The sequence below is a fragment of the Aulonocara stuartgranti genome (genome assembly GCF_965226115.1).
Source record: "Aulonocara stuartgranti genome assembly, chromosome: 14".
Taxonomy (NCBI): domain Eukaryota; kingdom Metazoa; phylum Chordata; class Actinopteri; order Cichliformes; family Cichlidae; genus Aulonocara; species Aulonocara stuartgranti.
Window position 1 is genome coordinate 22728873 of NC_138950.1, and position 16390 is coordinate 22745262.

At 38.3% G+C, this 16390-nt stretch overlaps 2 protein-coding genes and 1 long non-coding RNA gene across 7 annotated transcripts; 1 reads left to right on the top strand and 2 right to left on the bottom strand.

Moving 5' to 3' along the window:
• Positions 1-1089: 1089 nt before the first annotated feature.
• On the top strand, positions 1090-14885 carry naalad2 (N-acetylated alpha-linked acidic dipeptidase 2). The gene is made up of 20 exons (XM_082503468.1): positions 1090-1317; positions 1878-1983; positions 2457-2643; positions 3692-3793; positions 3877-4002; positions 4204-4284; positions 4437-4542; positions 5280-5373; positions 5544-5639; positions 6110-6195; positions 6414-6533; positions 6613-6695; positions 6769-6832; positions 6921-6988; positions 7089-7180; positions 8517-8607; positions 11998-12262; positions 12370-12451; positions 12617-12709; positions 14085-14885. Exons 1-20 carry the CDS (start codon positions 1236-1238, stop codon positions 14272-14274), a joined length of 2214 nt encoding a protein of 737 aa, XP_082359594.1. The 5' UTR covers positions 1090-1235; the 3' UTR covers positions 14275-14885.
• LOC309688046 lies at positions 8614-11991 on the bottom strand. Of its 5 annotated transcripts, XR_014270942.1 has the most exons (5): positions 11452-11991; positions 10872-10918; positions 10409-10501; positions 9642-9775; positions 8614-9556 (listed from the first exon to the last, which is right to left on the bottom strand). It is a non-coding gene; the product is annotated as an uncharacterized lncRNA (long non-coding RNA). The 5 variants fall into 5 exon arrangements; XR_014270943.1 differs by having other exon boundaries at positions 8614-9775; XR_014270944.1 differs by having other exon boundaries at positions 8614-9775; positions 10872-11060.
• Positions 14886-15547: 662 nt separating the features above from the next.
• Positions 15548-16219, bottom strand: chordc1a (cysteine and histidine-rich domain (CHORD) containing 1a; the record flags this gene model as incomplete). Its single annotated transcript, XM_082502923.1, is given in 4 exon segments — positions 15548-15682; positions 15685-15696; positions 15923-15985; positions 16086-16219. Coding segments are annotated over 4 exon segments (318 nt in total). The 5' UTR covers positions 16194-16219.
• Between the last annotated feature and the right edge of the window lie 171 nt (positions 16220-16390).

Consider the following 16390-nt stretch of genomic DNA (forward strand, 5'->3'; position numbering starts at 1 on the left):
AGTTTTTCAGCATTTTGTTGTGAAGCCCTTTGTGATGTTTTTCTTGAAATGTGTTATACAAATAAAACTTTCTTACTTACAGTTTATTAATTATACCTGAACAACAAGTTAAATAAATAAAAAAAAATCAACATCTAAATGCCGATAATTAAATTTGATTCCCAGATAAACAGCTTGTTGAGGAGTCACTGTTGTGGTTTGTGAACTCCTCACATTCCTGAGGGCAGAGAGCCTCCTCCCCACTTCACGCTTCAGCCGACTGCATGAAAGAGCTATCCTATACACCACACAGCTGTTCACAGAGCCAGGAGGGGTCAAGCAGAGCAGAGCATGCAAGTCTTTGCTGTGGGAAAACATGCATGACTATCAATAGCAACAGACAGTGGTCTAATAGGAAATCATGAAATTTTAGCTGATATGGATCTTAAAGTAAATAAACTTGTGCTTAATAACCTGCTTCCCTCTGTAGGAGCTCGGCTCACATTTCAGCAATGTGTAGAAAAGGGATTAAAGCTATCATACCTTTGATTGTGTGACAGAAATGGGTTTCACTAACCTGATTTGTTAGATCCCTCCTTTCTAAATAAAAGCCTCTGTAGCTGGTGAAATGTGCATTTTATTTCTTTTATTTGAGATTAATTACATTTTTATTATTAAAAAGGCCAATATCAGACATTTCCAGGTTTGGTACTTTGATGGAGGTTATGAGAGAGTTCAGAAAGAGCATGCTGGGCTAAAGTTTGTTCAGCTGGATCAGTGTCTGCTGACTAGAAGTGTTCAGTGCCCTACAAATTTCCCCCATGACCGAAAGTGATTTAGTATCTGCTATTCCATTTTCACTCAGCCAACCTCTGCTTTTTTTCTCCACTAGTGTCATTAACCCCCACCCCCCACTAGGAAAACAGTATCCAGAGTGGCTATCTTGTTTTATACTGAGTAATAACTGAGTCAGCACTGGAACAGCCAAGGTGCACGGCACAGCAATCAGCTCACAGGCAAAGCCAAGCATTAATGACTAGTTTCTTCTTTGCATTCCTGTCCAAGTTTTCACTCACCGCCTCTTTCAGTCAGCCACCACACTCCCTCCCTCTCTGTGTATCACACTCCACCTCACTCTGCCATTCCCCCGCTGTGCACTTCTCAAACAAATTACTCTCTATCGCTATCTCTGCAAGCGTGCCCTGTGGAGTCAGTTGTGTCCGTGTGTGGAAAAGTTGGAGCCGTGCCGTTTTAAAATGAGGAAAGAGAGCAGGTGGATTCGGTGGATCAAGTGGATTGTGATTGTGACAGTTTTGTTCGTGCTGGGCTTCTGCATAGGTAAGCTCGTAAAGCCAACCCTAGCTTTATCTGTATACTGATTGATATTGCCTGCGTGCTTTTCTGTTCCTTTTTAATGAAGTCTCTAATGCTATTGGGGGAACAACAGCATAGCTGTCCTGGTATTAATGAAGAAACCAGAGAGAGTTAATTAAATGACTTAAATAAATACACTGCTTAAGGAGATAAAGCTTTTTTTTGTTTTGTTTTTGTGAATTTGTCTAAAATGATTAATGTGAACTGTTAAAGTACTTAGTGCCCTTCGTGATGGCACAGTTTGAAGAGCTTGAGTGTCACCATACTGACAGATTTCACGTCTTTGTGCTCACAGCAGGTTAACACTCACTCCATAAACCCAACGAACCTTACAATATAACATTGGCAACCTTTTGTCAAGCACCAATACAACCAGTATAGTCCATCTATAGCCTTCTATTTCCTCTTTAAACTAACAATTTTAAACACATAACAGTGTGTGTGGTAACAATTCGCTTCTTAAGAGAAGTGATGCCGTTACAACTCACTCAATGCTTGTTTGTGCTCTATTTGTCTATGTGTAGGCTGGTTTGCAAAGCCTTCAAACACACAAAACCACACGGATTCCAGCCATTACCTGAAGGATTTTTTGGAGGAAATGAAGGCAGATAAGATCAGAGAACATCTCAGGTAAAAAGTGATCACCAGTATACTAAATCTGTTGTGTAAATCTGTTTTGCAGTGGTCTCTGTTGACTTTTTGACCCCCTCTGCTCCAATGTTTGTAGTCACACAGCAGTGCTAGTCATGGCGCTGACATCCCACTGACTCACCCAAATCTAACATGGTGTGCCAGGTGGTTTGTTGAGACCTCTGAGGACTCCAGCAAAGTGTACTGAAATCATGCTGGATACTAAATACTTAGTTTTTTATTGTGAAGTCTAGTTTTGATCCAAAGAACCTGAAGGTGAACTATAGCAACATGAACTGTTTCAGTTGAGTGAAAACATCTGGGCATGTGCATCATGTTGCGTTCAAGTGAAATCATGTATCAGCCTTGAATGCATGTAATAATTTTCTTTACATTTATTTTTTATGTATTCAGTTCAAGGTGCTATTCTTCACATAACAGTGCCACTGTAACCATCAGCATCCTCTCCACAGGAAATTTACACAACTCCCTCACCTGGCAGGCACAGAGCAGAACCTGAAGTATGCGGAGCAGATCATGAAAGAGTGGCAGATGTTTGGAATAGACTCAGTGGAGATGGTGCCATATGATGTCCTCTTGTCCTATCCCAATGAGTCACAACCAAATTACATCTCAATTGTTGATCACCTTGGCAATGAGGTACAGTGTGCTGGAAAAATGTGTACTGAAAGTGCATGTTGATGCAACATTGATTCAAAAAGACAGCATGCAAATTGTTGTGCAACCTTTCTATATGATGCATACCTCCCCAAACCTCTACTTGTGTCTGGTGCAATATTTCTGTTTTTATAGCATTAGGATGGAAGTCATAGTCATTTCATTTCATAGTCTGTAAAACAACCATTTTCATGTCTTGTGTTCAGATAGTGGAACCACTTTGGATTCATTTGTACTTCACACAGTGGGACACATTTAGTGACACTAATCCATTTCACCACCTCAAGAATAAAAAGCCTCTTGTGATTTTCCCATGCATTTGAACGTTCAGACCTCTTACTACTTCTCACTGTATCTGGAGAGGTAACAAAGTTGCTGACTGCATGTAGAAAAGACACACAGTAACATATTACTTCAACCCCCCTCTCCTCTCCTCCCCCACCCTTCTGATAGTCTTCACCACAGAAATGCAAGACTTACTTGTTTGAGTCCAAGGTCCTTTTAAGGTCTCGGTGTGAGATAAACCTCTGTGAGTGTCTGATAATGATACAACACAGAAAAACAGTATTGGTGCACTGTTGTATATCAGCTGGTTTGGATGCATTAAGGAGTTTAAAAGCAATCAGAGCAGCTAAATGTCTGAAGCCTGGAAATTATTTCAGGAAGTCAGATTGAGCTTGTACGACAGAGGTGCTTCACACCATAACAAGCAGGAGTCGTGTGGTCCTGTGCTCTATATACATAAGGACCCAAAAGCGTCCAGTTTATACTGTCATCCTTTATTTTCTGCTGTTGGTGTATTTGCTTATGGTTTACATCAAAGGGAGGCTTCTGCTTCTGTGTTGGTTAACTCTGCTCTTTTTTAGATGCTTTGCAATCTAGTCCAGACAACCATTGTCGTGTGTTTTTACTTTTTGACAAGATCAAAGCTGAGTTCACAGCTGACCAGCTTCTGATGGAAGCGAGGAAAGAGTTTCCTCAGCGGTTCTAATCCAGTTTAGTTCAGCCTCGTCTGTCTTTACTCTCTCAGGTTTTTAACACTTCCTTGGCTGAGCCGGTTCCACAGGGTTATGAAGATATTTCCAACATCGTACCTCCATACAGTGCTTTTTCTGCCAAAGGACAGCCTGAGGTAAACAAACATGTGTACACACGAACAATTATAATATTAAAACAGGCACCCGAGGCCTTTGCTTCTCCTTTGTTTCTCTTCAGGGGGACCTGGTGTATGTCAACTATGGTCGCACAGAAGACTTTTCTCAGTTACAAAGGGAGATGGGCATCAATGTGACAGGGAAGATTGTCATTGTCAGATATGGAAAAATATTCAGAGGCAATAAGGTAAGAAAAGTGTTTTCCTGGTAAATTTCAAAATATGCCAAAAATGTTTAAATTTTCATTCATCTTTAAGCGATTAATGCACTCTGTCAGCGTCACATCAGTCATCTGATTATGTGATGACTGGTTGAGAAGAAACATGACACTTTTTCTTCAAAATAACCCACAGCTCCCTCTCTGCCTCTCACCCTGTCTGTCTGCCAGGTGAAGAACGCCGTGTTAGCCGGAGCAAAAGGGATCATTATGTTCTCAGACCCAGCAGATTACTGGGCTGATGGAATCCAGGTGGGAATTTTAAAAAGCCACGATGCAGTGACAATATCTACAAACAACTGCAATTAATTTGTGATTAACCTTTTCTTGAAATCACAGTCTGACCACTGGCACGTCAGGACAAAAATGTAAGAATTAGCATTTTAGAATTTGTTTACTTGCAGCCCTACCCCGACGGCTGGAACCTACCTGGCAGAGGAGTTCAGAGAGGAAATGTTCTCAACCTGAATGGAGCAGGAGACCCGCTCACACCAGGGTACCCTGCTAAAGGTGGGCGCTGCCATGCGCTAGAGTCTGTACTCTCATCATGAGCATGGATGTCATAGTAATTTGGGGCTTTTAATGATTTCTTTGAAGCACCTTTAATGACTTTAAAGAAGAAGAATTAGGTATACAAGTTTTAAGTGATCTTGAATTTTTCTCTAATTCACACAGTTACTCAAACTTTCACATACAGGGTCAGAAGTATTTAATATATTAACTGTTGCGTAAGTTGGACCCTAACTAGAAACTTTTGGTAGCCATCAACAAGTTTCTGCCATATTTATGACTGGATAATTGACCACTCTCTTATCAGAACTGATCAAGTTCAGTTAAATTTGTTGTTTTTCTTGTATGGGCTATGCTTAAAGGCAGAGTCTGTGCCAAGAAATCAACCAATATCGAGCCAGAATTACACCAGAAAGTTGTTGATGGCCACCAAACGCATCTGGTTGAGGAACAACTTGCTAAGAAACATTTAACCAAATATTAGTGGGGATGTACAGTATATATACTTTTGACCCTATGTGTATAATTTGAGTTTATGATTAGATTAGATTAGATTAGATTAGAAAAATCCAAGATATTTTAAAACTTGTGCACATAGTTCTTTTTTGTTAACAGTTCAAAGAAATCATTCAAAGCCCCAAATTACCATAATATTTATGCCCATGAAGACTATAAGTAAACTTCTGACCACTATTCTACATAGAGTTTACCTAACAACATAGTTTCCTCTCCTGCAGAATACACCTACAGATTCAGCCCAGAGGATGGAGTAGGACTTCCCAAAATCCCTGTGCATCCAATTGGCTTCCACGACGCTTTTCGTCTTCTGAAGTATGAATTTTTTTTTTCCATTTCAAACACTTGGTAATAATGACCAATTTATTAGAGCATTGTTTTCACTTTCACTTCCATCTGGAGTTTAAGGTAACAAATGATACATTTCACTGGAGGCCCCTGGATGACATTGCTAGTGAATTTGTAAATAATTTTTCATGTTACAGTAACATGGGAGGAGAGATTCCACCCAACAATTGGAAGGGAGCTCTGAACGTCTCCTATAGGATTGGTCCAGGCTTTACAGATGAATTTAAGAGCCAGTAAGTTCTTGTCTAAAGCTTAAATCCTTCACATTTTCATACTAAACCCCTTTCCTCTCCCGCTGGCTGTTCTTCCTCTGCCACTTCAGTCCAGTCTCCAGTCTGTTTTTAGTGTTTGTCTCTTCTTTTTGTTGCTCTTGTTCACATTCTGTGACCCAGTGGCATCAAGCCAACTGAAATACAATGGAGGCCTTTGTACCGCCTGTGTGTGAGAGACATAACTAAATGCACACAACAAATCAAATCAGCTGTTCCTAGCAGACCAAAATTTTGAGCTGCAGTTTAAAGTTGTTCTGAGGCCATTCATTATAAAACAAACTTAAATAATAGCATTTTGTGTGTGTTGAAACTTATACCCCAGGCATGATCCCCAGGTTTTTGCACCAGTAATTTCCTGTTAAATTATTTTGGTCTGTTTGTGTCTTAATACCTTTGCATGTATCACTCATTCCTCAATCTGCCTCTCTCAGGAAGGTGCGTATGAACATCCACACTAACAACCAGGTAACCAGAATCTACAACGTCATTGGAAAGATTAGAGGAGCTCAGGAGCCAGGTACCAGAAACCCTTCATTCTGCATCACACAATTAGCATTGACGTGCAGACCGCAGCGTGGATACACAAACAAATTCGATGTCTGCATACAGTACGATATATAGGAATGAAAATACAGCTTGACTTTTGTTTGTCTGTTCAGAGACATTAAAACAGTGACTTAGTGTCTTTTTTATTTAACATCTCTTGCTACATGTGCTGTTGGTGGGTTTGTGTAGACAGGTATGTGATTCTCGGAGGGCACCGCGATGCCTGGGTGTTTGGAGGAATCGATCCCATGTCTGGCGCAGCAGTGGTCCATGAAACTGTCAGGAGTGCTGGCAGGCTGCTAAGTACAGGTATGATTTTCCCAGTGAGTGAATGAAATAATTACTGTATTAATACTCAGGATTCATTGACATCTGTTTGTGTGTGTAGGCTGGAGGCCAAGGAGGACTATAATATTTGCCAGCTGGGATGCAGAGGAGTTTGGACTGCTGGGATCTACAGAATGGGCAGAGGTACCGTATATGCAAATGTACACACACTATATTTAAAACACACAGAATTATCTCACTTCACCCTTCTCGTCAGGATAATGCCAGGCTTCTGCAGGAGAGAGCTGTGGCCTACATCAATGCAGACTCTGCAATAGAGGGTGAGAATGCTTTTCTGTTGAAAAAATGACTTAGTGCCAGGTTGTTTCTGGTTTTATTTGTATGTGTAAATGTCTTTTTAAACTCCAGGTATGTACACTCTGAGGGTTGACTGCACTCCATCACTGCATACTTTGGTGTATGACATCACGAAGCAGGTGGACAGATTTAAACTACCACAGATCTGAGTATATGATGCTTGTCCAAGCATCTTCTTCTGTCGACCCTGAGGTCATCTGTTTTCATGTTTTGGAGCAGATACCCAGTCCAGAAGAAGGAGAAGAGGGAGTATCTCTGTATAAGAGCTGGCATAAGAGGGACAACTGGACAAATGACCGTGATGCACCCAGGTAGAAAGCTACAAAGTTAGACAAAATAGGATAATAAGCATTATTATTAATAAGCAACAGTAAAAAATGTTGCCATTTGGGCACATTGTGTAAGACGCACTAACCGGCTAGAACAGGTATAGCAAATAAATGCATTTAGGCATGTAGACAACCTTCCAAAGCTTAAGTAACTTTGAATGTGGTGTGTTTGTTGGTGTCAGATGGGCTGGTCTGAGTATTTCAGAAACTGCTGATATACTGGGATTTTCCCACACAACCATCTCTAGGGTTTACAGAGGATGGTCCCAAAAAGAGAAAATATGTACTGGGCAGCAGTTCTCTGGGAGAAAGTGCCTTGTTGATTGCAGGGATCAGAGGCGAATGACTGCTTCCAGCTGACAGGAAGGCTACAGTTACTCAGAGCACCATTTTTTACAACCAAGGTATGCACAAGATTCACAATAAATGAATTCTTAATAAAGAAGATGGTCTACGGCAGCAGAAGACCACACCAGATGTGAGTCATGTTCGCTAACAACATGGGGTCACCAAAACTGGACAGTAGAAGATTGGAAGAATGTTTGCTGGTCAGATGAGTCTAAATTTAGCTGTTTGGATGGATGGTAGGGTCAGAAGTTGGTATTAAAAACATGAAATCATGGCTTGATTTGGCCTTTTGTGAACATTTCAGGCTGGTGATGATGTAATTATGTGGGGGACATTATTTTTCGCTTTGGGCTCTTCAGTACCAACAGAGCATCGTTTAAACACCACAGTCTACCTGAGTATTGTTTCTGATCATGCTAATAAAAAAAGGGATTCTGACGGTTGATTCCAGAAAGATAACACTCCATGTTAGAAAGCAACTTTTTCTGAAGACAGAAGGTCAAACTGAGTACTTTGCAAAGTGTACCTTATAAAATGTCCAACGAGTGCATATGCATTCTACTTAAAAGCCGTATCTATTCAGTCTAGTCTTTTAGTGTTTGTAAGTTAGCTTTAACCTCCTAGGACCACATATGTGGACATCACATTTTTGGTTGTCTAGACCAAAATACTAAATTTTGCAGTACAAGGGCCTGATATCCATTTACGAGGACATTATGCTGCTTCTGTTTTATCAAAATTTAAAACAAATATCCTCATTTGTGGCTCTCATTTTTCTTAGAAACAAAAATCAGGTTAAAAAAAATCTGCTGATTCTTTGTTTTTACATACATTGGGTCCCAATATGCCCAAATTAAAAAAAAAATGCATGCCATGGAAGAGTTTGGGTCTTAGGAGGTTAAGTTAAATTTTGAATATGAGGCGTCTCACTCATTTTTCATTTATATGGCTCAATCCTGGTGTTTCGTAGGATCAGTAAACTTGGGTCAGGCAGTGATTTCGAGGCCTATTTTATCCGTCTGGGAATTGCTTCAGGCAGAGCTCGATACACCAAGAACACGGTGAGACATGCTGCACTCCCACATTTATCCATATAGTTATTTGTTTTTACCACAATTAAGGTACACTCAAAAAAATAACTCTTTAAATGAACATAAAAAAATCATGGAAAGAATTTCCACGTGATTAAATTGCTTTATTTTAGCATTATGCAATTCTGTTACTCCAACTTAATGCACTCAAGTTGGATCAACTTAATTAAAGATTGATGAATCAACGTATTTACTGCATTTTGATCCAATATATTTTAATAGTGTTGATCCAACTTAAAGAGTTTTGTTCCAACTCAATTCAGTAGGTTTTCTCCAACTAATTTACTAAATTTGGTCCCAGCTTAAGTTAATTGAGTTGAACCAACTCATACAAATTAAGTTATTCCAACACAAGTCTTTAATGCTAATAGAAAGCAATTTAATCACGTGGAAATTCTTTCCATGATTATTTTAAGTTAATTTAAAGAGTAATTTTTTGGAGCATTTAACAAAGTCTAGAGTCTGGTTAACATACATTTCACTATTACATCTAAAAGGTAAATAAAAATTTGTCATACACATCTTTTTGTTTTCTCCAATTTATTGAATTTATAGCAAATTTCACATAATGTATAAAGAATACATGAAATGCAAGTACAAGTTACATAACAGAAAAAAAGTAGTGGACAAAGTGGAAAGTTAACCTGTTAAAACAATTTTTTAACAACAATGAATGGCTGAAGCAGGTGATTTTTCGATGACCAATACAACTACTTTGAAGGTCAACAGATGCACTTTCAAAAAAGAAAATATCTGCAATTATTTTAGGTTCATGGTCCAGATACATGGTGTAGCTGTTGTAATGGGAACATTTCTCAACGAGAAAATAGTGTTTTGAGAACCTGTACTTTGTGTGCTGTTGGATAGTTCGTGTGCATCTAATTCCATAAGAATCTTCTGCAGGACCTCAAAGGTGTACCTGAGTTCCAGAGGGTAGCTCAGGTTCAGTGAATAGACCAGACCAAGCAACATTGTCACTGCAAAAACTACATTGCCCAACTCACCCATCACTTCCACCCCCTCTAGAACAATCACAACATCCTGAGGGTCATCGCCAGGCTCCGCACCCTCTGACCGAATGACACAGATTCCAAAGACTGTCTCTGCTATGGCAGTGGCGATGCTTTTTATCAACTTCCTGTGACAATAAAACAAACAAAAAAAAGATAATGATTTCTCACTAATGTCCATTGCAAACAGTTTTAAAAGTAAATATCTGTTTTACATTAATGTAAAATACCTAAAAGCTTTATTCATTCAAGCCTTATAATAATGTAAATGTAATCAAAAATGACTGCCCGATATTTTTCCTGACTCATGAGAAGTTCATTCAATACCTCAACAATGTCCTGTCTTTCAAAATCTTGTGATAGGGGTGACTGTGGCACAGGAGGTAGAGCAAGTTGTCTACTGGTTTAATCCCTGGCTTCTCTAATCTGATACTAAAACTATCAATGGGTAACATACTGAACCCCAAGTTGCTCCTGATACATCCATTGAAGTGTAAATGTTACATAAAAATCTTGTATGAATGTGTGTATGAATGAGGTTATTATAATGATATTATAATAATGATAGTATAAAACACTCAAGAATGGTGTGTGTAGTATCCAGTGAGAAACTTAAAGCTCTTACTTTTCCTATTTTAAAAGGTATTTTTTACAGCCACCGGTAATTTATAGGAAAACCCCATCCCCTGAAACTTTTTGTATGTAGTTCAAGCTTATCTTTGATCATCTCCTTAGTTAAGGATACAGGCAAGTTAACATACCAGGTAATTCTTCACCAGCTTCTCAGGATCTTCATTCAGGTACACGCAAAGACCTTTGGCGATGTATTCTCTTCTGATTTCAACAGCATCAGTCTTTATACACAGAGGGGGAAAAAAACAAATATATACGGAAATCCATCTCAACGACCTAGCAGTGGGATTAAAGAGCTTTTAGTTGAATTACCAGGAATTTGTGAGAAATACAGAGGCTATTGTTTTACGGTCTTAATCTTTTCAAATAGTATTTATGCATTTTAGACAAGTCTGTCATTTTAATATTGTTTTGTAATTTGTGTATTAATTTAATCATGCCATACCCCCAATTCAAGAAAGTTTAGATGATGTGTACATAAAATCAGAATGCAATGTTTTCTTGGTCTCAAAACTATATGTCACCTACAAATGAATATATTACATTTTTAACATGGGAATGTGATAATTTTTAAGAAAAATATTAGCTCACCATGAATTTGATGAACTGGCCTGCCAGCTCTCCAGACCTTTCACCACCTGATAAGATTAAACATTTATTATCTTTACAGGAGGGAACTGCAAGTCTCCAAGTTTATTAAGTAGAAAAATATTAAATTTCAAAAAAATTAAAAAACAGGAAAACATATCTGTTCATGTTTTGTCTTTCCTCCTCAGTGTACTAAAAACACAAATTGTTAAATAAACCACTGTCCATCAGTTGCAACTTACAAACTTACAAATTTCAACAACCCACACGTAAAATGTAAATTTATCACAACAGTCTCTGTGGTAGAGCCAAACTAGCTTATGTGCAGAGGTTAAGTTATAAACAATATCTATATTTGGAGTAGCTAAGTCTTTCATATTAGGCTATCATGCTAGCATGACATTGTGCTATATTCTTGCACTAACGTGTTAGCTAGCTAGAATGGCATAAACAAACAGATTTTTTTTTTAAAAAACAAAAAAACAAATGTGAATAAATAGAACTGAAAAGAATCGACAAACTAATGATACCTTTGTGCAAAAAGTATTTTCATCAAGATGGATGAAGATAGATTCACTCTTACCTTTCCAAGATGACCGTGAAGCAAACCATGTGCTTTCCTGCCTCTTGTTGTTTAGAATCTCACGTGATCTTGTGATATCGCGAGTCTTTAAGGCAGCTAACCACTCTTGTTAGATTTTATCATGTCATATCAACAAGAATAAATTTAAGAGGCGCTAAGTTGGTAAATTTCTTGTAGATCTTATATGATTTTATTACATTCACCTTAGAAACATAAATTCATTGTGTTCAAATTACATGTTAGAGTGTTGTAAATGCAATAACCACCAAATTTCACTTTTTTGAGTGTATATGGCTATGTGCTTTTGCTGTATTCATAGTGTAAGCGTTTGTATATCCAGAGTTCTTTATATTTGCATTTTTATTTTCTACTACAATGTAAATCTACTGTGTTTTATTCAAGATCGATGTTATTGAAAGTTTGACTTTACCAAAGGGTGGAGTATCTTAGTGAGAATAAGAGGTGACTGAAGGGTCTTTATTGTAGAGGTTAAGTAACTGTGAGCAAGCATGGACTCATGGTGAAGTATTTTATGTGTCTATTCAGAAAACAGAGCGCTACAGTAGCTATCCAGTCTATCACAGTGTGTATGAAACCTTCGAGATCGTGGAGAAGTTCTACGACCCCTCGTTTAAGAGGCTTCAGGCGGTGGCCCAGGTGAGAGGTGCACTCATCTTCCTGTTGGCTGACTCCCAGCTGCTCCCTCTGGATGTTAATGAGTATGCAGATTCACTGAGGAAATATGCACAGAGCATAGCACAGCTGGCCCAGAAGAACTTAGTGGAAATGGAGACGTATAAGGTGTCATTTGGTGAGTTATGGTCACTGTTAATACAATAATGTCATGACCCAAAGATTGCAGAAGTGCTGTCACAGTATATGTGGTGCACACTTTTTAATTGTATCTATTTTCTCTAGATTCCCTCTTTTCTGCAGTCGAGAACTTCACTGTTGCAGCCAGGGATTTCCACGAGCGCCTTCAGACTCTCAACAAAGCGGAGTACGAATTGTGTTTAACGTGTTAAAAATTTCAGGCGTCTTAATCAAAAGCTTCACTATACTTTTCTGCATGTTTCTACTGTATACAGTCCTTGAAATGTGTCTTGAGACTTGACATGTAGTGAAATTCAGATGGAGGTGTAATAGTATTTTTTTGTATGTGCAGTCCTCTTCAGCTACGAATCATGAATGATCAGCTTATGTACTTGGAGAGAGCCTTTATAGACCCTCTGGGCTTACCTGGCAGACCTTTCTACAGGTTAGTTTCTCACAAACACACAAAAAACATTTTTCTATTTTTTTGCATTGTTTTACAGCTACACCTCAGTATACTGCCCATTAGTTAGCAGCATGGACTGAGTTAGCATTATTATGAGCAGTAAGATTGATCTAGATTAATTCATTTTTTTTAAATTTCACAAATTTTGCAAAACATGTCTGTAGCATTGTATTATTCTTTGAGAATACCTGGGCAGGTGGAGGCAATGCTCTGGGGAGGAGAGGAATGATGGGGAAGATTTAAGCATGTAGTGAAAGAGGACATGCAGTGAGGTGGTGTGACAGATGAGGATACTAGAGATGGAGGCAGAAGGAGGCAGATGATCTGCTGTTGTCACCCCTAAAGGGAGCAGCCAAAAGAAGATTTCTTAAAACTAATACATCACAAAGCAGTAGTCTATGCAGTAGCAACGTTTTTAAATTGCAGCTTCTCAAGATTGAGCAGCCTTGTTAGTGTTGTCACCACCTTACTGTGGCTGCTTAGAACAGAATGATTTATTTCTTTGGTTTACATTTACAAGGCATAACATGTGAAACTACGAAGCATTAAATTGAGAAAACAGCTATTATGAGAAAAGTGTAACAGTCATTGCATCTCATTGGGCTTTCTGGGATGTCCACTTCACCCTCTATTTCTGTGAATTTAAACATAGTGCAGCTCAGCTCTATGGTTTACCGATCCAGTCTCAAAGTACACTTTGGGATGGGCTCCTATGTCATATGAGTCTCCAATAAAACACTTGTGCTACTGGGTACCTCACAAGACAGATAATCTTTAAAACTGCTTCGTCTGTGGTCCTTGTCACTGAATATATTCTGTATCTATGCTGTACATTAGAAAATTTCACTCTTTTCTAAATGTGATATTTTAAACCCAAGACTAGCCAAGTTTACCTTGGTTTAGTCATCCTATGTGTGCATTTAACAGTAAAAAGAAAATGCTAAATGGCACAAATACTGTGTAGTAGTTTCTAGATTTTTTAGAAGTATTTATAAATTCTGTCATGTGATGTTTTCGTGCAGACAGCTGTCACTCTTTTTATAAACATTCATAATTATATTTTAATAATTACACGATAACTACAGTGTCCTTCAGACTCTTGGCTCCTGAAACAAATTTTAAATATTATTTTGATCCTTTTAAACTGTATGCATGACTGCTTCTCAGATTTATACATTTGAAAACACAGCTGACTGTGAGAGGCAGTAGATGTCAAGACTCTTGTCCTCTTTACTTGTTCCCACTCTTGAACTTCTTTTTTTCAAAAATAGCACACATGTATTTCTCTTGAAATACCAGTGAGTGCATTCCCCTAACGATACACTTCCATTTAATTCATCTGTTCTATTTTCAGGCATGTGATTTTTGCTCCCAGCAGCCACAATAAATATGCAGGGGAGTCTTTCCCTGGGATCTATGATGCTTTATTTGACATTCAGAACTCAGCTGACCCAGCAAAGGCCTGGGAGGAAGTCAAGCGTCAGATCAGCATAGCAGCTTTCACTGTCCACGCTGCTGCCATGACCCTCACACCGCCTGCATGAAGACAATATAAAAATGTGTAATTAATTTGACAATTATAAGATCTCCAGTTCAACACACATGGGAATCCATGTTTATCTGGATGTTTTCCAGAACACCTAGACCTGCAGAACAATGTGAAATGCTTCATCAAAGCTTGAGAAATCTTTGTACTTTTTCAGGTTTCTGTTTTATGATGTGGCTCCACAAATAAATCTGTTTTTTTAATGTTTTGTAATAATATTTGTGATTACAAGTCCACTCAACTCTTCACATGTGGGCACAAAGATCACTGATTTTAGTTATGCACGCAGATTTTTTTGACAAATTTACTCAAATGAAAGGTACACAGCAAAGTTTATTGCATGATAAAATGATCTCATGTTGTGGAAACACTGTCAAACATTTATCCTATGTTTAAAACGCTGAGCTGTCAAAGTTATGACATACAAGGGATGACATTACGAGGCAATGAAGCCCAGACATTCGAACAGTTGTAAAAAAAAAAAAAAAAGCTTAAGTGACAATCAGGAAAAGTTACAGTGTAAAGGCAAAAATATGACAATAATTTCACAAATAATAATATAAAATATAATCCATACAGTTAGGGTGAATAAATCTGATACTGTGTTAACTGGAAACAACATTGGTGTTCTTACACTCATAAATATCTTTTGTGACTTCTTTGTGTGATTTTTGTATAAGGACACCTAAAGAGAATGCACAGAAATAACACATGAATTCCATATTGTGGAGGCTGACAACAACACATACTCATTAGAGAAAAATGTCTTGATGCATGCTCAATCATCCAGGTAAGGAAATCCGGTGGGAGAAACATTTTGAGTCACTTATCCAAGTGACTTGATAAGTGACTTATCAAATCACTTGGATAAGTTTCGAGTCACTTATCCAAGTGACTTGAAATGTTTCTGCCACTGAAAACGCTAAATCCAGATGAACAGAATCAATCTTTTTGGGATTAGAGAAAAATATCAAAGAGATAACTTAAGACTAAAATTGATTCATCCATGTGGCTAGATAAATAAGCTGCCTAACCACAGTTATATCCCTTAAGCCTTGATTAAAGCTACAGTACATTGCCAGTGTTAGTGCAAGGTTTGAGGTTTCATCTGTTTACTTTTAATAAAAGGTCTGACATTAAACATTTGATTTAAAAGGAGGTCAAGTGAAAGAAATCAGATTTGCCACAGTGACACTACTGAAGGGAAGGACAGACACACAGGCGACAAAAGACTAAAGAGGGGAACAAGCTGGAAGTGAGCTCTGAGTGTCCTATGTGTGATTGGTGTCCTCCTGTTCCTGATTCTGTGGCAGGGAGGGCAGGTCCAGACGGGCCCATGTGATTGGTTCAGCCTTCTTAAGAGACACCTCCATCTTAGAAGCCAACAGGTTCACCGCACTGTTTTTTTTACCTCCACAGCCTGATAGGATCAAGAAAAGGGATGGCGTCTTTTAGGTTTTTAATTCTATTTTATATCGTTACTACCACTGGAGGGCGCCAAATGTGTAACTTTCCAAAAACATGTGCTGCTATATTAATATTAATCATTTAACAATAGTCAAAGTAAAATCAACAGTGATCATGCAATACAGCTTAATATTAAAGCACAAACAAAGTTTATAATGAAACACAAGGTGGTCACTTACCCCCCATAAAATGATCTTCTGTTCAAACTCTTTATCTCCTTCAAACATTACATGAATGTTCACCTGGGACAATCAGAGAATTACTTATTACCAACATTAGTCATAATTAGAGATATGATGGGGTGTATATGTGAGAGGTAGAACATGTCTTTGTGGTTTCTACCGTGGTGCTGTTGGCCTCGACATAACTGAGCTCTGGCAAGGAGTTCTTTGCATAGATGGAGATGATAACTTGACTGCCGGTCTGGTGCCAGTCAAATCTACACGGCATCACCGTCGTCCCCTGGAGATAGAGAGAGTCAGAGAAAGACAAGATGATCATCATCAGGAAACTATAACATTTGTTAACTTGAAAAATTTGCATTTCCTGTGAAAATGCAGTGTGGATGCTTTAAGCTGAAGCTGTCTGCAAAAACTAGCTGAAAAAGCTGAAAAGTTGCAGAAATTGTAAAAACTTTGCAGAAGCAA

Coding starts and splice junctions, on each gene's coding strand:
- naalad2 (XM_082503468.1), top strand. CDS start 1,236: ATGAGGAAAGAGAGCAGGTGGATTCGGTGGATCAAGTGGATTGTGATT. Junction 4,285..4,436: donor ACTGGGCTGATGGAATCCAG/GTGGGAATTTTA, acceptor GTTTACTTGCAG/CCCTACCCCGACGGCTGGAA. Junction 5,374..5,543: donor GACGCTTTTCGTCTTCTGAA/GTATGAATTTTT, acceptor TTCATGTTACAG/TAACATGGGAGGAGAGATTC.